Raw genomic sequence first — 21,943 nt, 5'->3', positions numbered from 1 at the left:
AACGAAAATCAATTACCAAGTTAAAATAAACATTTAATCCAAATTGTACATTTGAAATTTGAATATAGGTAGTAGGTACTTAAAGTTCTGCGTATACTTTTGTATAGTAAGAGTAAAAATAAGTTGATGGTTTCAGGTTTGTGTTTACAAATTCCGATTTAAAATATTAAATTAAAAATATCATAATCCTCTTTAAGTGATTAAGATATAGTCACAATTTAAGATATCTTATAAATCGTGGACCGTGGTGCCAACAAACGATCACACTATCAATAATAATAGCCGTGATATCCGCTCCGAAAAACTAGCTCACGTTGCTGACGCGATCCTCTCGTACCTGCTGCCCTACTTACAGATTACTCACCCTTTTTCGACCATTATTGTATTTGTATAATTAATAATTTAGATTGCACTAATATAAGTATTTTGGAAAGACCACATAAGATGATATTAATTAGCTTATTAACAAAAAAGTACCCGAGTGTTAGGTTTAATTCATTGGGAAAAAGGACTTCAAACAGTTTTGCAGTTAGTAAACGTCAAAAACTGACAAAATTGATTTTATTTGCTAATCAGTAATTAATTTTTGTAATTATTAAAATATACCTATATTTAACTGTACCTATGTAATTATGTATATTTTTCACTGTCATTACATTTAATATACCTATATTTACCTGTTAGTAATTTGTACATTTTTCACTGTCACTACATTTAATGTAGACTATGTTTCTTCTCCCTCGACCCTCACCTCTATCCAGCACTTCTTTTCGGTCTTCCTAGTTGTTCAAAATAGACTACGATTGATGACATAGCTTTATAATCATAATGAGTGAAGTCGAGGGTCAAAATCAATTAAACCACATTTTGAAATAGACAGCTACAGTCAAGTCCACTAATTCTTCGATTTAAACTTACATTTTTAGGTTTATAGTAAATCGTCCTGAAAATTTACAATGTAAAATGAGTTGAACTTAACCGGTTCATCCATCAATCATGGTATAATAATGTATAACTGTTTAAGTTTACTTGTAATAAAATTTAGTGTATGAAAAAATAATTATATTTCGTGTATATAATGAAATATTTGTATCACGATGTATGATATCAAAACGATTAAAAAATAATAAGAATTTGTAAACATTGCCAATAAGTTGCAAATGGCGTCGGGCATCATAATTTAATAATGTTGTTGTATATGGAGTCGGGTATCTAGTTATTATACATATCTGTGGATATACCTATTAGTTATATTACCAAAAAACAGATATTACTACATAAAAATACAAGATTCACAGGTTATCCAAGTACAATATTCACATCTTATTATCTCTGCAGTCTGCAGTTAAAAATTTCTTTAAGACTGTTAAGCCCGGATTATGGGATTAATAACTTATTTAAATAATAACTACCAATTGGCAAATGGCAGGTGAACTTAAGCCGGACAGGCTTTTGGAATATCTACCTAGTCAACCTACATATTTAACCTCCAATATCTAGTTTGAATTTAAAAACACTTTAATGACATATATTGCTGGGATGAAATGTTCAATCATTAGTTTAATAATTTAGGTACCATTAAAAATAAGTAAAGAAAATTATGGAGTTGTAAGTAGACGAATATTATTTTATTCATACAAAATAAAACTAATATCATCATGTATTTTGATTTTTGAATTTATATTTTCAAGTTTGGAACAGATGGCACCGTGGGAACTGCTTTCGCATTACTTCACTATGTATTTGTTTACTTAAAAGGGCGTCGTATCCGAAGATGTTATCTGTCTCACACACGATGACGCAACAAATTTTCGTTAACCAGTGTTGGTAGTTTGCTGATATTAGAGTAAATTGGCTTATTATAAAATTTAAACTTAAAAGGAAGATTACTCAAGCTCCTTTTAAAATGATCATAACTTACTTAAAAATAATATTAATAATTGAATTAATTATAAAATGTTAACTAGTGATGACACAATAATTATTTTTTAAATTATTGCCATTCATGTATTTGAAAAAATAAATAAGTTGAAAACTTATTTATTAATATGTCAACTTTATATAAAAACAATGCTTTTTAATATATTAATATAAACAGAAGCATTGTTCTTTTGTAAATGTTGCACAAAATTAATAACGTAAATAGAATATTACAATAACCCAATTTGAATTATTTTATACTTGATATAAGTTACAGACAGGTAACAATGATAAATATATTAATTGAAGTCAGTAACCGTACCTTAGGTATTAGAAATAGTCGAACTACGTTTCTTAAATTTTAAAATATTGTATCAACTTTTTCAATAAACATAAGTGGATCACAAAATATGAGTGATAATTGCTCAATATAGTATTTAATAGATATTTATGCTTCACTTGTTAAAACTATACATTTATGAATATACCTCTTTTAACAAGTTAATATATTCAAACTTTGTATAACTCTTAATTTTGAAGTATATGTAAATTTAAAGCAAGATATATGTATCAATTTACATTAATACTAGAGCTCTTTTAATGTAAAAACTATAAATTGTTTATTTCTCTATAAAAAAAAAAAATACATGTAAAAGAAAAATACAAGTCAACGACAATACCTACTGCAACTTAAATTGAATAACTTTTTTTTTCTTTTGAAATTGAATAAGAATAATGAACTAAATAACCATTTTTTTTTTTTTTTTTTTTTTAATAATCTGTATATTACGTTTTATAGAAAACATGTAACATGGTACCTAAAGCCAAAACTGATAACAGCAAAAAATAATTTTATTTTTAATCGAGACAAAATCACCAACAGATTCTTAAAAAAAAAATGTCAGATAAAAAAAAAAGGAATAAATAAATGAATTCTACAATAAGTATTTATTCTATTTATATATCTGTGAAATATACAAAATAGGAAAAACCAAAAAAAAAAAAACAGTATTCCAACAAAGGCGTTTAATACGTCTACAATATGAGGCAGTTTCATAAACACCTAAGTGCTGTCTTAAGTTATTATCTATTTCATTACAGGTATATTCCCTATCAAAGTGTATTTCACAGACAACAGTCTTTCGAAATTCTTTCGGTCGTGCCAATTTTGAACAGAATTAAAAAAATTCTTTGATGGTTTTATGTAATGGGATGGTTTATATTTTTTGCTTAATGAATGACGAAAGACATTGTGAGACAACTTAGAAAGCGAATAACAATAAGAAAGCCATCATGAGACAGAAGAGACCCATGGCTTCAGACAGAGCAAATCCCAAAATGGCATAAGAGAAAAGTTGTTGTTTGAGTGATGGGTTACGTGCGTAACCAATGATTAGGGAACCAAATACTGTTCCAATTCCAGCTCCTAAAAACATAAAAACAAACAAAAATTATTATTTATTTATTAACGTCTATTAAAATAAAAAATGAAACTACATTCTGTCTAATTAGACAATACAATTCAATACATTCCATTGAGACACCCGGCAATAGTGAAATTAATTACAATGGCTGGATGTCAATAGGGGTATGAAAAAAGATTGATTTTCACCATACTGCTGTGGTTTAAAGATAGACAGAATATATATAACATAAAAAAAATGCATTGAACAAACCTTTTATAACATTCTATTAAACATTAACAAATAATTAAACTTGAAAAAAAATGCTAGCCTTAATTTTAGTACATCTTAATTATTAAAAATTGTATAGTAATAAAATAAAATAAATTATGAACCAATAATAATAATACAAGACAATATGCTTGCAGCCATAATAGTAAGACCATACTTGTTTCATTTATAGTAATTAACTATGTTGATAGCCACATACTAGTCAACATTCTAAGTATTATTATTTAATGTGAAGTCATTTGGGCTGCCTGCTGCCAAATTTAACATTAAAATTAAATGCATTTATACTCTATTCAAAATAAACGTCTGCAGTAGACAACTATGCAAGGGTATAGCCACTACACATAATAGGCTCACAGACGGTTAACATGGTAGGGATAGACTAATGAGCGTTGTCTGACCGCCAGTGGCGTATTTACGGGGGTGGTATAAGGGGTTTCCACCCCCCTAAAATCAAAATATTTTATAATATAATGGTTAGAGCGAAATAAAAACGAAGTAATAATATCTCGTAATTTGTATCATAAATATAATATAAAACCTTTCCTAGAAAAAAATTGTATCTACGCCACTGCTGACCGCTACCAACTACATATTTTATTTTGACAGAATATAATTGATCATAAGCTTGGAAAAAAAACAATATTAAATATTTAGAATGTAGACAAGAAAAATCGTTTAACTAAGTGTGGCCTTACATATGTAGAACTAATTTAAGTCATCGACAGGCATGTAGCTGTCAATGTATTAAATAAAAAAAATTAGTAGTGGAACAAAATAAAAAATTATTTTTGAATAATGAAAAAGATTGTTCGTAATTATTGATAAAGAAAACTTATTTAATAGATGTTTTAGTAAGTTTCTTATATAAAAAATAAAGTACTTGAAAATATCATAAACTTACATTTCCAACACCATGCTTCAATCCCTTGTACCAAACCAATAAAACAATCACAAATCCAAAACTCAAATATCATGCAAAAGCTTAAAAATGAAATAGCAAAAGCTTAAGTCATTACTTAATCTAGGTTCTTAATAACAGAAGTAAACAATAAATTTAAATAATAAAATTTAGTGTTTACCCAAAAAACGATACATAAATTATATACAATTACAATTAACAAAGATGAAAACTATTTTATTATGACAAAATAGTGTATGAAATATTATAAAACCAAAATATTTACTTTATAGCAAATATTCAAAGAAACTTAATTATGGCATTTACAATGGAAATATTTAACATTCAAATTGATTTGTAGTATGTATACTTATTCTTTTATCTAACATTTAAAATATCTGGTTTCATCTTACAACTATTTAATAGTTAATCTTTAATTTATTTTAACATATATTTTCAATAGAAAATCTATGGTTAATTGATGAGCAAATAAAATTCTTGAAAAATTAAACCATATTTCCATTAAACACCAAATAACAATAAAAAAGTAACCATGATACACATGAGGCCCATTGCTTCGGCTAGGGCAAATCCTAAAATTGCATATGAAAAAAGCTGCTGTTTTAATGACGGGTTACGTGCGTAGGCTAACATTAGGCAACCAAAAACCACTCCAATTCCAGTACCTGCGAGGATGAAAAAATAAAATAAAAATGGAAAAGATGGATGCATTTAATTATGTTACTGGATAGGACAAATAAAATGTTGAAATTAATACTTAGAGCAATAGATAATAAAATACATTACATTGGTAAAAATTTATCATAAATTAATGCATAATTTATACTTTTATTTAACTATATAAATAATAAAATTATGATAAAATAAAAAAGTTTGGAAAAAGCTCACACGCACAAGCGCAAACACCAATTTCAAGCAATTTATGTACACACTTGCATACTGAAAAATAGGTTATAATTTGTGATATGAATATACCTGATCCAGCAATTCCTACTGTGGCTGCACCAGCACCAATGAATTTTGCAGCAGAGTCAATATCTCTTGACACAGCTGATGTCTGGAATCCTCTGACAGCATTTACCTGATTTATAAATTGAAGATTTTACTTCATATAAAGAGTTCAAAATTGTATTTTAAGTATAAATCAAATGTTATTTTACCAAGCTTCCATTGGAAATAATGGCACTGGGAGTTTGTTGGTTTTGTGTGCTGGGTCCATTTGAGACGATGCTGCTAATTGGCCTTACAATAGATGCTCTGGAGTTAGAGAGGATCTAAGAATGTAAGATTAATTCTATTTAGAGTTGTTAATTAATGAATCAATAATACTTAGTTAATACACTTATAGTAGAGTTTTAACTGTTATCAGACTACTTTATATCTGTATAATAATCTATTAAAAACAATTAAAAAATAAAGTAGATACAGCATTTTTTTTTTTAAATTTTCCAATTCAAAATGAATGTTCATCAACGTTTGTTATTATTTTAATCATCACAAAACAACTATAAATGTACTTCTCAATATATTGTTTTACTATTTACATTTGTGTCTTAATTTTTATGTGGAACTTTTGTAGTTTTTTTTTAACTTATCTAGCAGTTATTTATTATAGCAACTAATATTATTGGTAAAAATACAAATCATCAAGTTATACAATCATACATTTCACGTAATCCTACATAATTAAGTAAGAATCAAATATAAAAATTAAAAAGACTTGGCCAAAAATGTAAGAAATATTAAGAACTAAAATTGTAAATATTGAATATATATAATAAATAATTATTTACTTTAAGTTATAACATATAAAAAAAGTTAAATTAACTAATGTAATATAAGTATATCAATATATTGAGTGTCAATTAAAATATACTATAGACTGAAAATACTATCGCCCTTGCAATCACCTTCAAGCAATTACAGCTCTTTCAACCTCAAATCAACCCTTTTTTCGTTAAGATAAAACATGGTTTTCCTCTGACGTACTACAGTAACTCAATATCCCATTCCTGTTACACCTTTAACACATAATACTTACAGCGGAGCGGACAGCAGGTGCGACGGCTTTGGCTAAGGAATACATTTTTGTATATTGTAGATTTGTTGTGGGCTAAGTGTTAAACTGAAAAATAAAAACACACGGATAGGTATATGATTAATGAAAACGACCAATTAACCTCGTGCTAGGCAGATTTAACCTTTGGCAAGGGCAAATCTGATGAAGAAGGCGACTAAGGTAAAACGGCAGTGATACGATAGTGGCGAGAAAACCTACGATCTAGGTGCTAGGAAGTGAAACGAAAATTAGTTAAGAACAAATCAGAGATCGAAAAATTGAAAAAGTTTGGTTTGCGCCGTCTTGAGGCGTGACCCGACAGAAAAAGATGGCGGACGGCACGGATGTATCAGTCTTATCCGTTGACGATCGGCAACGGTAAACGCGACAATTACAACGAAGCGGATTCGGTTGAGCTAATAATGGTTTTGAAAGATGTAAAATAAGCAAAGATGAATTTAATGTTTTACTTACCGAATGTGAAGCCGTACAGACCAGGATAGATGTGACTATGAGAGACGAGTGGCGGCGAGAAAGAATGACACACAAACGAGACGGCTTGAAACGACGTCACAGATACTATGCGAGTATGCGACCGGGTCGTGCGGCATTGCGGCGGCCCGGAATACAACACCATGGTCAACCAATCCGAAGCGAGGACACCAGTGAATACGGCAACGTCGGCAATGCGTTGGACGAAGCCCGACGACCGATCGGACAGCTGACTACAGTGGTTACCAAAACTTGCGAGTTCTGATGACAGGCCGGCCGGTAAGCTTTTGAGCCATGGAATACATCCCGCCATTTTTCAAAACATAATTTCTCCGACTGTATTAAAGTTTATATTCTATATTTCTATTTATTTAGTTTGGTTTTGTAGGTTAACGACAAACTGTATGATGTACTATTCGTTTAACTTATTAACGTAATCAAGATTTAATAATTGAAACATATTTTTAAACTACGACAAATAATTTAGATTTATCACCTTATCGGTTAAAATTTATGTTTTTTAAAGTTGGTCACTATTAAAGTTATGTTCTTATTGAAATGAAACTAACTACCACATTGTATTGATAATTTGATTTAAATTAAAAATTATAAATAAAATTAATAGATTTTAAGTATCTATTTAAATCATATTTAAAAATGAATTAATATTATACATAGAGTACAGACCGATTCACCAAGCATTTAGCATGCTCACTATAGTGCTCATTTCCATTTGGTTATAGATACCTACTTAGGTTCATTCTTATTAACTTAACCCCATTTTTTCATTGAATGTAAATTCTAAGTTTTGGAATATTTTAAATATACTTAAACTCTATATCTTAACATTCCTGAGATCTTTAAATACTCGCTGCTATTAAAAAGTCTGAAGATGTGTCCTATGGTGATACATAGTTTATATTAGATACTTTAGTTTATTTTTTAAGTAAGAACCACTTATTAAAGTATAAATTATTTACCAAATATTTTTTCTGAATATTCCAACGAATCAAAATCAAAACTCAAATGGACGGTTTTTTAGTTATATTTAAATATATATATTAACGATAATATAGATTTGAAAGATATGTTAACTGCGATAATTTGAAAATTTTAATAATTTACACTAATCTAGGTATATCAAATTTATAATTTATAAAAAATAATCTCCAATTATATATAATAAATATAAAAATCGATTAAATTAAATATATTTTATATTTTTATAAAACCATTTTTAGTGTATTTTATATTGTTATCTTTAATAATATAAACAATTTAATAATTACTGTAAAACAACTCGTTCGAATTTTGAACCTGATCGATACATGGCATTTTTTTTTTTAAATCTCTTAGTGATTTACAATAAAAAATGTAAATAATCACTTTGCTACTCAATACAGTGATTTAAGTTTATGTATATATTTAATCAAAGTACAGTTTATTTGCACATATTTTTACAACTCGTTTGCGCACAGATTATTTTTCGTACAACTGTTAATTTAAACACTACAGAGTATATATATTATATATACATAATAAATAATAATAATATATCCTTTATATTAAAATGCATATCGCCGCCTACAGAATGCTTCATCTCCGTTTCTTGTACTTAGTTGTTCATGATTTGGTTTTCTAGTTCAACTACTATGATAAGTTGAAATTTTAATTAAGATAAATTTAAGGCATAAAAAACAATCAGAGAAGTCGTATATTCCAAATATCCATCAGATGGAGCAATTTATCATAGCGTTTAAATTTATAAAATATTGTATCTCTATTTCTTCTGGTAGAAAATATATAGCAAATTAATAAAATATTTACTCTATTTATTAAGGAAATGTTATTTTAAATTTCTAAACCAATATTTATTGAATTAGGTTCAACTTTAATTAAAATTCCAGTAGATAATTAAAACTTTTTAGGAACCTATAGGTAGTACTTAAGTTTCAAATCTTAGACATGAATAATAAAAATTCAAAATTGTGTGACATTTTATTTATACAAAATAATAATATTTTCTCAATTTTGATGACTTTTCAAAATTCTAATTTTAAATACTTATAAAAAATATTGTGATCATGTTTATTTACGATAGTTTTTTGTTGGACAATTTTTAACTTATGACTTATGAGGAATTTCGTTTTAAATTTATAATTTTTTTGGCTCAGTACTGTGTCATATTAAAACTTTTATTTGTCTTTAGGCTGCACGTGCACAAAAAATAAATTCGTGGGGGTCCATAAAAAAATTTACAATAACCAATATTTATTGATGAATGATGATATAAATAAACTACACAACTATTAATTTTCGGGGGGGAGTGAACACCCAAAACCCCCCTGTATACGTGCCTGTTTGTCTTTAAATATAGCTCAAAATACTAAATATTTAAAATATAATTTGCATATTTATAAAATAATGTAGGTAGTAAAAATGTACATAATATGATCAATTGTACTTTGTTCATGAATTACACAAAAAAAAAAAAAACAAAATAATTTATGTCAACTGCTAGATCTCAATAAAAAATACTATTTTTCCTTATTTTTTTTTTTTTTTTGTTTTTCTCGATTCCTTATTATTTTTAAGAGTAAGTATTTGAGTACGGAGAACTTTTAACCCCAAACGTACCAACTATATCTAATTTACTTCCAGAAACCACGTTCAGTGTTATTGAAACATTCTTACTGGGCACTGTCCCTTAAATTGATGCAGACTGCAAATACAAAAGTAATATAAACACTTAGCATAGTTAAATAATAAATGTATTCATCGCCCCGCTCAAAATCAATGAATTGGGAACGGTACTCATTTGAAAAATAGAAATTTGTACCACAACAAGGTACTCAAATATTCTTTAAGTAGTACAAAACATTTCACGAATTTTAAAATAAAGGCTTTAAGTATAAAACATATTTAAAATTCCAAAAGTCAATTGTTTTATATTTTACATATTCAGCAAATCACCTTGTATAAAAGTATAGAGTATAAACCTTTTAGTACTATAGTACCTAAAAGTGCAATAACTAGTAAATAAGAATACTATTATTTATTGGTATATAATAAGTATAATTTTCAGAGCTGTATTTATGCCTAGGCCCGGGCCTAGGGCGGCAAATTTTGTAAGAAATTGAAAAAAAATCACATAAATATTTACCACATTTTTGTTTTCTTGTGGTAGGGCCGGTAGGGGTGACATAATTAAAAGAGCCTAAGGCGGCATCTGTTCTAAATCCATCACTGAGTATATTATATTATAGTATTTATACACATTGCATAATAATATAATGTACATTTTTTTTAAAAATATTTGTATTTAAATGAAATACCATGACACATTCACGGTAGCTATACATTTAAAAAAATCAAAAACACAATAAAAAATTGAGTTTTTATAATTACTTTTTTTTAAATTATAATTATACCAACATAACCGATATCAAGGATTTAATTAATTTTTTTTAAATAAATACAAAAAGTTGAAATAGGTAATTAATTATGAAACCATTAGAAATATAAGAATATTATATTGGAGGAACATTTAGACGTTTATGTAGACTATAGAGGTATACGAAAAACGTTAGTTATGGTATATAATATGTACAATATATTGTGTGGTCAGTGTATCTAATGGATACTAATATACTATATTATAAATTATAATAAACTATTAATACTGTTTATTTTTGTGAATTGATAACATAGGCTCTAGTCTGTTATTAATTCTTAAAATAATATTAATTTCAAATATGATTTCTTTAAGTATATTATGTAAATGCATATTTTTGACGGACTAATAATTTTAATTTTCACCTAATAGCTAACCTATTTGTAGTATAATCATGAATCAGTACATCAGCTGTACTGCAATAGCCAATAAAGTTATACAAGTACCTAAAGTTACCTACTGTATAATATTTCAGGAATATGCCTGTATTATAAGAAATCGATAAAAATGGAATAAAACGGGTCACAGTTCAATTGTTGTTAGGAACGTATATATACTTATGTATAGATAAGATATATGAACCTAAACGAGCAACTTATGAACGTATTTACTATATTGTTATTTTTTAAGTCTAAATAAGTAAATAGGCCTAAATTATTTGTACTGTCGTAGTGTCGTTGATGATCTTATACCTACCTATGTTATATAGTTTTATTTATAATTATTAGTCACTAAAGATAGAAATGTTCAATAATTTAATGGAGTACCAAGGTTATGCCTATGTTATAAATTATAATACACTTATATGATTTAAGAAGTTTCGAAAACTCGTGATCTCATATCGATTGGACAAATAGTATATATTTGTTAAGTACAAAATGTGTTGTAGCCACAGTATAAAAATAACAAGACTACGAAACTAAAATAATGTAAATATGTAATTATGAAAACGCGTTGGCAATAATAAAAATAATTAGTAGATACTAGAATTCGATTCGACCGCCGTCGCTGCAGCATACCCATAGTCCCCACCGACTGCGCGGACAGCGGTTGCGGTACACGTTTCAGCAGTGTTTCGGTTGAGGTCACCACGACCACCAGTGAGACCCAAAGTGCGAAACGTCACCGCGGTTACGGTAGTTTTACATCTCGATCGCGAACGGTTTTCGTAAACGCGAAAAGAATAAAATAAAAAATTATTTATTGGGTTTTTGTCTTGAAAAGTGAGTTCTATCGCTGGACAATTAATTATGGATGTACAAATGCAGATGTGAGATGATCATCGACCCACCCGTGTGAACGACAACGATTTTCTAACAGCTAATACAATTTCGCTGTACAAATATAGACTTTCATAGAACTTTGGCGCGGAGGACAACAGACGACCGCTGCGGCGCTGCATAGTGCTCAGCCGCACGGGGCACGGGCGTTTACACTACACGGTCGAGCCACATTGGAAAACAGCTGCCGTCTGTGATATTTTGGCGGGCGGGGGGGACCGCGCGTGCAGTCGGCCAGTCGCGATCAGCTGATAATCACGCAGCTCTGTTAACACCCAGAGACCCTTGTGACTTTCGTTCAGCTGCTGGATATAAATGGCCGTATTCCTGTTAAATGAATGTAAATTCAACAACTGCGGTCTGTGCTTCAAAAACCTTTACGATCTCATCCAGCACATCGAAGACAAACATATAGGTAAAAAACCAAAAACATTTTCAACACGTTCCGCTTCTTCGTATGGGTCGACACGGCGAACGTGTTCCTATGTTGACGACCTTTTTATTATATTATTTTTCACCTCTATGCCCATTTTCCTTTCCCTCCCGTTCTCCTACCGACGCAATGACCTTTTCGTACCGAAGACTGCACTTCCACCGCCTATGGACTTAAGTGACCCAATTGTGCAATTATGCATATTTAAATTTAGATCCTTCCCCCGCCCTTTGAAAAAATAAAAATTCTACGTCCCCCTTCCTTAGTGTACTGTATACACTATTCTGAGATTTTTTTCGACTTGGCCGAGACCCCTGTTTTTTTTGTTCCTTATGTCCTTATGCTCTTTTTTCAGTATGTAGCCCCAAAGTTTAAATTTCTGTCTGAGGTCATACTTTGATCAATTTACCACCCCTTTGAAAAATAATTTCAAACATTTATTTACAGACAAATTATTAGAGATAATTAATTGCTGAAGGCCATTTTTGAATTGTATTTATCAAGTGTGATTAAATTGATAATTCTTATTAATTTAAACATTTTAAACTTTACATTAATTGATAGCTGTTCTTTTCATTGTAGTTCATAATCTTACAGATTTAGTAATTGTTATATGGATAACATATTTCCAAAATTATTTACAGTATTTGCACCATAATTTAATTAGTCTAATTAAGACAATCCCCTAGTAAATTAATCACCAACAATTATTTTTGGTTTTATATTACTCCTGCTCTATTATTTTCAGTTAGCTTTAAATTATTAAATATATTATTAGAGTGATATAAATTTCCAGTATGCATCTATGCATTGAATTTAAAGATAGATAGTATATATGGTGTTAAAATTTTGATTAAGAGTTTACACGTTTAGGTACATAATAAATACATATCAACCTATAAACACTGATTTTTACTTTGTTATTAAATTATGATTTATTTAAAATGTACTAGATTATCTATGGATTGTTGTTTCTTATAATATAATAATGTGACTAATGTAAGTGTAATATTGGAGTTCAATTTCTAAAACTTAAATAGATTGTTTACCTACACATGATTTGTAAAAAATACATTTCATTTTAAGATAACATAAATATTTAATATTAGCTAACATCCTTAATATAAAATAATTTTCTTATTCTTAATAAATTGCTATTATAAAATATATTCCATTATAGTTAATCATAATATAATCCTAGATATAGAATTTAGATCTTATTTAATAAATAATAACTTGAGCTACAGTTAGTTATTACAGAGTTAACATTTATTGGGCAGTTAAAAATGACTGAGTTAATCACTATGCAGTAATAAATTACTTTTGGTTTTATATCACTCTAAGTCTATTATTTTTAACTAGCTTAATTAAATATATATTGAAGAAGTATTTATATGATGTGATTAATAAATGTTTTTAAAAACACTATTAATTGTTGTGTAGTAAGTTGTATACGATTCTTAGCCTATTATCAAATTTTAGTTTTATCTTTATATTAGTTGTATTTTCCTTTATAAGGTATATATTATAGCAAAATATTGGTCATTAAGCACTGTCAAGGCAATAATGAAACTGCCTATTATTTGTAGAAATAAATATTATTTTTACTATCAATCTTGAAAATTCAATACATGGATGTCTGCTGAAAATTTATCAGGGCGGGGCATATAAAATCAAACACTTAAAAAGTGCATTAAAGAAAAAAAATCTTTACCAAAGTCAAAATATTAATAAGATATTTATTTTACAATAATAAATGTTAAAATCTTCAAAATTGTTTTTGAAATCCAAGTAGTAGAGCCTATGCCCTGTCAAACTCAACACTTCTATTTACTATTAATGACTTAGAAAGAATATGTAACCATTTGAGGATTACTTTACTTTTGTGTATATTTTATGGATTGCAGATAATAAACACTAGATGAGGTTAATTACTTATTTTATTTTATTAATTAATGTTAAATGTTTGAAATGATATTAAGATTTCTAAAAATATGAATATTAACTAGGCATTATGGTCAATGACATCAATAGATTAACATTATAAAATTAAATTAATTTGAATATTATTTGGTAAAAATTAAAGGAAAAAAATTATAACAGGGATAGAAATACTTATTATATTGCTGTGACAGTGTTAATTGGGAGTTAAATAAATAAAGTATTTCAAGTTTAATAACAATACAATCTACTACAACATCAACTAATGTATTATTAATATTTCGGATGTTTAGATTTGTATAATATTCATTTGGATTTAACACATAATAGATACTGATCCTAAACCGATTGAGCTGATTGATCGCACTGAACAACAATGTTTGCCGCTCAGTTGTGTTATGCGGTTTTTCAGCGAGAATGTACACAAAACCGACATCGAACCAGCAGAACCAGTCATTCAGCCCAAAACCAGTATTTTACCACCAGCACCCAACATATTCCATCGACCATTACGAACTGGTAATTTTAAAAACGAAAATGTGTTACGTGTATGTATGGAAGTATTTAATTTTGTACTCTTTCTTAGGTTATGAATCTGATAAAGGAGAAACCGAAAACCTTGATAATATTGGTGACAGCAGTGACTCTTGGTCTACTACATCAGATGCAATCGATGATGCTCATAAAAATGGTCCCAAGTAAGATATGATTAAATAATAATTGATAGCAATTGATATGTTGCTATTAAAAGTGTTTGTTTTTAGTTCACAACAGAAAATTAAAACTGAGCAACCAATAAGACCATTTGCTTGTCCAATTCCCGGTTGTACTAAAAGGTATAAAAATGTTAATGGAATTAAGTATCACGTTAAAAATGGACATACAAATGGCAAGTGAGTTGTGTTAATAATTAACAAATTCTGTTTCATAAAAAAAAAAAAATTCTTAAAATATAATGTCAATTTTTTTAGAGTTCATAAGAAATATAAATGTCACTGTGGCAAAAGTTATGTGTCTATTCAAGGACTCAAATCACATGCAAATGGTATGCATGCCGGCACCAAGATGACATGGCTAACAATGCACAATGGTGAAACAATTCAGGTACCCGCTACACCACTTTCACCAGATACTGTGCCGATACGTGCAGTCACGTTAAAACATGTGCCACGAACCACTGCGGATGCAAATTTGCCACCTAAAACATTAGTCATCACTAAACCTCCTCCGTCCAACATTGAACCTCCCATTGTTGAATCATAATAATAATGCAGGGGAAGTTTATGAAAACCGTATTCCTATATAGTAAAAATTACCAGGAGTTCCAAAAGTCAGTCGTCATAATTAATGTCTTGTCGCTTGATTTTTTTTTTTTTTTAATTTGAAGTAATTATTTTAGTTTATTATACTTACACAAACATTGTTTGTTATAAAATAAATGTATAAAAACAAATGTTCAAGTATTCAGAAAATATGTTTAGTACAGTTTTGTGTAGTTGAATGTCTAGGACTAAAGTCTTTTTAAAGCTTTAAAGCTTTAAAGCTTGTGCATTTGTTTATTATGTTTTATGTCGAGCTGTGTATAGTGTATGTTACCTTAAAGACTTGATTGCTATTAAAAGAGTCAAATATTGTTAACAATAAAGTTATATATTTAAAATAAATAAAAAAATTAATAAATTGTTATTTTAAATTTGCCTTCTTATTGCAATATTGTTTAATTTTCTAATTTAAAATTCAGGTAATGTATGTTAGTTTTTTATCTCTATGTGTGTCTCCTGTAAGTAATTTGTGTGCATATTAATAGTGGATGTATGTCAAATGGTTCCTTTATATATTGTTTAATATATATGGCTTTGTATGGTTCAATACCAATGTGTAAAATACCTGAAAGTTTTTTTCAATAGGTTGTTTATTGTTCACAATATTTCATTTAATATTCAAATGAATTTTCACTCAATCAAGTACGCTATACAGTTTTTAAAATATTTTATAATGAACATAACAAATAGAGCTTCTGTTTGGCTCAGTAGCTTGTTTTTACTATTTACTACAAAAATTAATTTTACGAGCCTTAATTTATGTCATATTACTAGGAATTGATATAAGAAATATTATTTTATTACATTTGATAAATTCAAATTTACATTACTATACTCAGTAAATGAAAAAATAATTTTGATATTTGAACCCTGTCAATTATTTTATTGGTAGTTTATACAGAGCTGCTATCAAGATAAGTATAATTATATATTTAACATTTTAATAATTTGATTATTTAATTAGTGCTGAAACTGAAACTCATTGATAAATTAGTTACATTTTTCTATAGAGTAATAGAATAGTATCTGTAAAAAAAAATGTTATTACTTTTACATTTTCAAATAAATTTATTAAAGGTAAGATACTATTTTTACTAAATTAAATTTTTTGTATTTACCATACTACAGTATTAAATTCTACACCAATGTTATAACATCATTATTCTGTTCAATATTTACAATCATTAAATAATAAAATTGAAATAAATATTTATTGTTATGAATATTATGATAAAAAAAAATTTAAGTTGCAAATAATTATAAAAATAAAAATTCACTAAAAATATTTTTTATATACATATTCAATTTAAAATGAAAAAAATTTGCTAAGCTGAGTATATTTTTCTGTAACTTTATGTCACTTATAAATTAAAATGTTTTACCTTTAGCATTTGGTCTATGCAGAATTTGATTTCTAATATAATATTAAGCAACATATTAGGCCCTGCCTTTAGAAACCGATGATGATTAAGAAACAAGCAACAGCACATAACTCATTAATATTTCATGTTATTGGTAGAGTAATTAATAGATTCAAATTAATTTCAGATTTTTCTAACATTTAAAGTGTGATACATAACAAAGTTAGGTTTTATTTGATTTTGAAACTATTAATAAAATATCAATAGAATGATATTGCATCATTATTTGTTATTGATGCAGATAATTTTATGAGTACAATTATTATAAAGTGACCTACTATTTTGTAACTCATATTGTTGGTATGGTCACACACATCAATCTTCTTTTAGCAATCTAACTCTATCAAGCCTTTGGAACTTAATTTAAAGTTCATCATAATGTAATTATCTCCATAAAACAATACATTGATTTTACAACAAAGATTGAATGTTTAGGCCATGTATTTTCCTGGGAACTTTTCTCTCAAATACTGCTTATCTAAGTACTAGCCTGTTATCATTGAACCACAGAATAGATTAAATTTATTTTGTGATTGGATTAATTAAAATTATCAATATAAAATTAAACATCAATTAGTGGTAAAAATTATATAGTAGAATAAGTTTTATCTACTATCCAAGGTTTTTTCTGACCTTTATACTTTATTTAATTTGTTAGAAGTGAAGTCAATTCTAAACATATAACCTCTACATCAGTGAATTATACAACAATTTTAGTAATACTCGTGATAAAGAAAAAATTATTAATAAATGTAATGGCAGAATTGATCAAGTATTTTTATAATCGATGGTTATTGCTTATGGTTAAGATTTGATAGAATATTAGAACATAATAGTGTATAGTATTTTACTAATAATAAACCTACAATTTCTATGATAAATTTAATAATTAGTACCATAAGAAATGTTCATACCACTCCTATTTAAATACAAGCAGTGGTGTACCAAAGTAGTTTTTTGAGGTAAATACCTCAAACTCAAAATAGTGAGTACGGGGCAATGTACTTAAGACACTTGAATAATTTTATTAAATATTTATATAATTTAGTAAAAAAATCAAATTGTAGAATAATAGCTATAGGTAAATAGGGGATCAAAAATGGAAGTTTTCCTCAATTTTATGAATTCTTCAACACACCACTGAACACAAGATTATTATTATTATTATTATTTTATAATAATAACAAATCAATGATAAATGCATAATATACCGTGATCCAAAATAAGAATTATATTTTACTAGCTCTAAGATAATAAAAAAAAATATATATATATATTTAGATTCAAAATGTAAAACATAAATTAATATAATTATTAATACTACATTACTTCAAAACTTAATTATTATTATCTTATATACTTCCGTGGAATTATTTACTATTATTTGTTGCAATGAAATGTTTACAAAATAAGCACATAGATTATAATATGTAAAACAAGTCTCTATTACAAGCCTGAGATTATTTTTTCAGTGTAATTAGATGAGGTTAGTACATGCATTTTTTTTTAATAATTTTGTATTATTTATTTTTTCTTTGTCATAATTTTTAATAATGCTTGTCTCATATCGTTGACCATTTTCTCCAGTTCTTCAGCTTTGATAGCCAATCTTCTGTTGGTGGCTTCCAATTGACTAGCACTGCCATTTAGCTCATTTTCTCTGGCTTTTCTTGTAGCCCTAGACTTACGGGATGCTTCATTATTGCGGTCCCTCAGTTGTCTATATTTGTCATCGGACGAATGATAATCTTCATTAGGCTTTCTGTGCTTAGGATAGTCATCATCGTCTGTTTGTATTGAAGCTGATGAATTACTACTACGACGTTTACGAGACCACTGAGAGGTTGGTGATACAGTTGTTACATCTTTGGGTGTAGGTACTTCAGCCAAATTGTCAGTTTTTTTATCCTAAAAAAAAAAAAAAAAAAAAAATCATAAATAATAACTGAATTACCTAATTCTATTTACATATGATATAAACTTACATCAAAAACATAAGCTAAAAGATTAAAAGCAGATTCTTGTTCAGTCAGCGTTTTTACAACTTCTGGTGTGTTTAAAATGTCACCATAACTAGTTGACTGAATTTGTTGTAGCCCAACATCTAACTTGAGGGTAGAATTTTTTCTCATCGATATGGGTTGTTTAAAAGCTGCATCTTCTAAAGGTATAATTAGTTCTATTTCTGGTTTGTTTATTTTTTGAAATTCGTCATCGATTGTGAAAACATTTTGAGGTGTTGAGAATGGCGCCAACAAAGCAGGCGCATCCATTTGAAACATGTCTAAATACGGCTCGTCTTCTCTGTACATAGTTATGTCATTAGTGCTGTTATTTGAATTTATAATCCCGGGTGCTTGTCTATCGCATTTATTTTTTTCTGCAATGAATTATACAAATAAGATTAACTATTGATTACAATTTTATGAATAATAATCAATTATTACCGTTTGCACACATGTTTAAAAATTCATCCACTAAGCCCTCCATTTTGGTGGGTGCATCGTACATTGGTGAACTTGAACTGGTCTCCAAGACCGTTTGATGTGTTAATGGCTGGAGCAATTGAATGTTCACGTTTGGGGTGCCGGTTTTCTCGGCAGGACATGAAGATAACACAGTTTTGGATGCAGTAGAACATGGTGGCTTGGTCTAGATAAAACAATATCATTTAGAAAAATATTAAACATAAGTAAAATATGTTTCATAAAATGGTACTTACTTTTGGATTCGCTTTGGTGCTTACAAAAGTAATGGTGCTTTCGATTCACAACAGCAATACCTCCCTTTTACAGGAGACAGTAATTCAGGGCTCACCTGTTAGGAAAAAGGTAATTTAATTAATAATACATCCACACTAGGTATATCAAAATGAATTTAATTTTAAATTAAAATAAATAAATAATATTGAACTTAAAAATATAAATAGTAGATATTTTATAAAATTGATAAAAAGGATACTACACCCATGTGTTATCTCTCTCTTACAAACAACATTACACTACTCAAAACACGTTCGTTCAATAGAAATACTTTTGTGTTGTTAGCTTTAATATTTAAGTGACCTATGGTCAATCCTAAAGGTATGGACATTATCTGATATTCCTGACAGCTTTTTACAATATTTTATTTTTAAATCAGTAATGAGTAGGTGTGTAAAATACTAGAATGTACAAAATACTCATAACTCCTTTAACAATTAAGATATCTTAGATAATTGATAAGAGACAACAGATAATGTTCCATCTTTAAGTTTAATCAATCCTACAGTGAAAATCTACTTCCTATGTTCTATGTTTGTTTAGAAAATAACATATGTGAACATAGTATCATCTTAAACATTTTATCAAAAATAATAATAAAAATATAATTTACCAGTCATAAAAAACAAAAAAATAATAACATAAGTACATACTTAGTTATTATTCAAAAATTACAAAATGTATATAGGTTAAGTTTTATAATTTATTTAAACCAAGATTATTTTATAGCTTTACAGAGGATATAAAGACAAAATTAATTATTTGAATTGATTAACACATACCTAGATCTTTACTAAAATTAAGTTTGAGAACTTCAATGATTTATCATATAAATATAAACAAATGTATATCTAGATAAATTGTTTTTTTTATACAACTTATGTGTAGTTTTTAGTTTAAGTAACAAAATTGCATTTAAGAGAGGTAATAAAATTACTTTTATAATAGGTATTAAACAAAAAGAAATAGCAATTAATTAATATTCTTTTCCTAATATAGTAATATTACATAATAACCTCGTCTACAAATACTATGTATAATTATAATTTATAATATATACTATTACCTACCTAGTATATCTAGGTATATAATTTTTATAATCCTATTTGGCCTTGAAAATAATTTCAAGGTTATTTAATGTGACATGAAGTCTTTAACGCATATATCTACCATACACATTCTCAATAATTCTGTTTTAAAGGCCTACTTAGTAAAAATCTATCATACCAAAATGATGTGTCTAGATTAAAAAATGAATTTAAATATATTTCATAAATTTAATCGTTTCACAATTACCTAGATCCATAGTCTCAATAGGTTTGTTAAAAAACATGTTTTTCACACGTTTGATTATATCTACCTAGTTTTAGGATGGAATAATGAGTGAAAATAATGTTTCGCAAGTAGTGTAACAGAGAAAATGTTGAAAAGGGAAGCGGATGAGTAGAGGAGTAGAATTAAAATCATTATAATAGTTCTCTATAGTCCAATGGGCTAAAATATCAAATCCACGAACATGACAAATATATAATATGCGACTACAAATTATAATTGTAATATTTTCCTGTTCAACAGAGAATATTATGTTTTAATATAATACATTATTATTATATTCATCACCGGAATAATAAAGGGAAAAGCGATAATAATAATACAACTATCTAAGTATTCTAGCTAGGTACATACATATAATATTATAATAACATTAATAAACTTACCAAATGTGCATGCAAATTGCGACGCAAATCGGTGAACGTTTGACACGTGGAGGGGGGACTTATGAAAAATTATTTTTTTAAATGAAAACGTATGTCGTGGTACACCACCGGAATTTTCTAGAAGACCGTTTGAAATAGGCGATTTCTCTCGTTCGACGTCGGTGTGAAAAATTAACTGAGTGGCGAAAGTTGCTGGCACGAAAACGACAAGCGGTCGGTTAGTAAAGTACTGTGGATTCAGGTTTGTGAGTGAGCGGGCGCGGGTTCGTGCTCCGGCGTATCGACGACAGCGCGGAGGAATTTCGCGGGAACGAGGCTCCCGTCCGAAGTCGCGTTGTGCCATTGGTCAATGGTGCACAATGACGTCATTAACTACCAACCGCGGTCGCCGACACGACGATTTGTCGCGTCGCCCCACCAGCGACAATCTCCGGTGGCCAGTTCGAGCAACACTTAATAATTACGCACCGCCACTGTCCTCCTGCCGACCAGCCCAAAAAACCGAAACACTGTGCGTGACGCGTG

The 21,943-nt window shown here is 28.2% G+C and overlaps 3 protein-coding genes across 4 annotated transcripts; 1 reads left to right on the top strand and 2 right to left on the bottom strand.

Annotated features, from left to right (window-relative positions):
- Nucleotides 1-2,849: 2,849 nt before the first annotated feature.
- On the bottom strand, nucleotides 2,850-7,237 carry LOC114126524 (ATP synthase lipid-binding protein, mitochondrial). 2 transcript variants are annotated; one of them, XM_027990490.2, is made up of 5 exons: nucleotides 7,070-7,236; nucleotides 6,578-6,661; nucleotides 5,697-5,810; nucleotides 5,512-5,617; nucleotides 2,850-3,346 (listed from the first exon to the last, which is right to left on the bottom strand). In XM_027990490.2, the coding sequence occupies exons 2-5, from the start codon at nucleotides 6,620-6,622 to the stop codon at nucleotides 3,183-3,185; spliced, it is 429 nt and encodes a 142-aa protein (XP_027846291.1). In that variant the 5' UTR covers nucleotides 6,623-6,661; nucleotides 7,070-7,236; the 3' UTR covers nucleotides 2,850-3,182. The 2 variants fall into 2 exon arrangements, with proteins under 2 accessions (XP_027846291.1, XP_050058481.1); XM_050202524.1 differs by having other exon boundaries at nucleotides 3,291-5,201; nucleotides 7,070-7,237.
- A 4,373-nt stretch (nucleotides 7,238-11,610) lies between these two features.
- On the top strand, nucleotides 11,611-15,888 carry LOC114126537 (juxtaposed with another zinc finger protein 1). Its single transcript, XM_027990508.2, has 5 exons — nucleotides 11,611-12,236; nucleotides 14,526-14,714; nucleotides 14,782-14,893; nucleotides 14,960-15,088; nucleotides 15,167-15,888. Exons 1-5 carry the CDS (start codon nucleotides 12,137-12,139, stop codon nucleotides 15,456-15,458), a joined length of 822 nt encoding a protein of 273 aa, XP_027846309.1. The 5' UTR covers nucleotides 11,611-12,136; the 3' UTR covers nucleotides 15,459-15,888.
- Nucleotides 15,889-18,146: 2,258 nt separating this feature from the next.
- Nucleotides 18,147-21,682, bottom strand: LOC114126538 (uncharacterized). The gene is made up of 5 exons (XM_027990509.2): nucleotides 21,419-21,682; nucleotides 19,661-19,755; nucleotides 19,386-19,590; nucleotides 18,924-19,318; nucleotides 18,147-18,846 (listed from the first exon to the last, which is right to left on the bottom strand). Exons 3-5 carry the CDS (start codon nucleotides 19,447-19,449, stop codon nucleotides 18,463-18,465), a joined length of 843 nt encoding a protein of 280 aa, XP_027846310.2. The 5' UTR covers nucleotides 19,450-19,590; nucleotides 19,661-19,755; nucleotides 21,419-21,682; the 3' UTR covers nucleotides 18,147-18,462.
- Nucleotides 21,683-21,943: the final 261 nt, after the last annotated feature.

The sequence above is a fragment of the Aphis gossypii genome, chromosome 3 (assembly GCF_020184175.1).
Source record: "Aphis gossypii isolate Hap1 chromosome 3, ASM2018417v2, whole genome shotgun sequence".
NCBI classification, from domain to species: Eukaryota; Metazoa; Arthropoda; class Insecta; order Hemiptera; family Aphididae; genus Aphis; species Aphis gossypii.
Note: the sequence above shows the minus strand (reverse complement) of the source record. Positions and strands in the feature narration are given on the sequence as shown.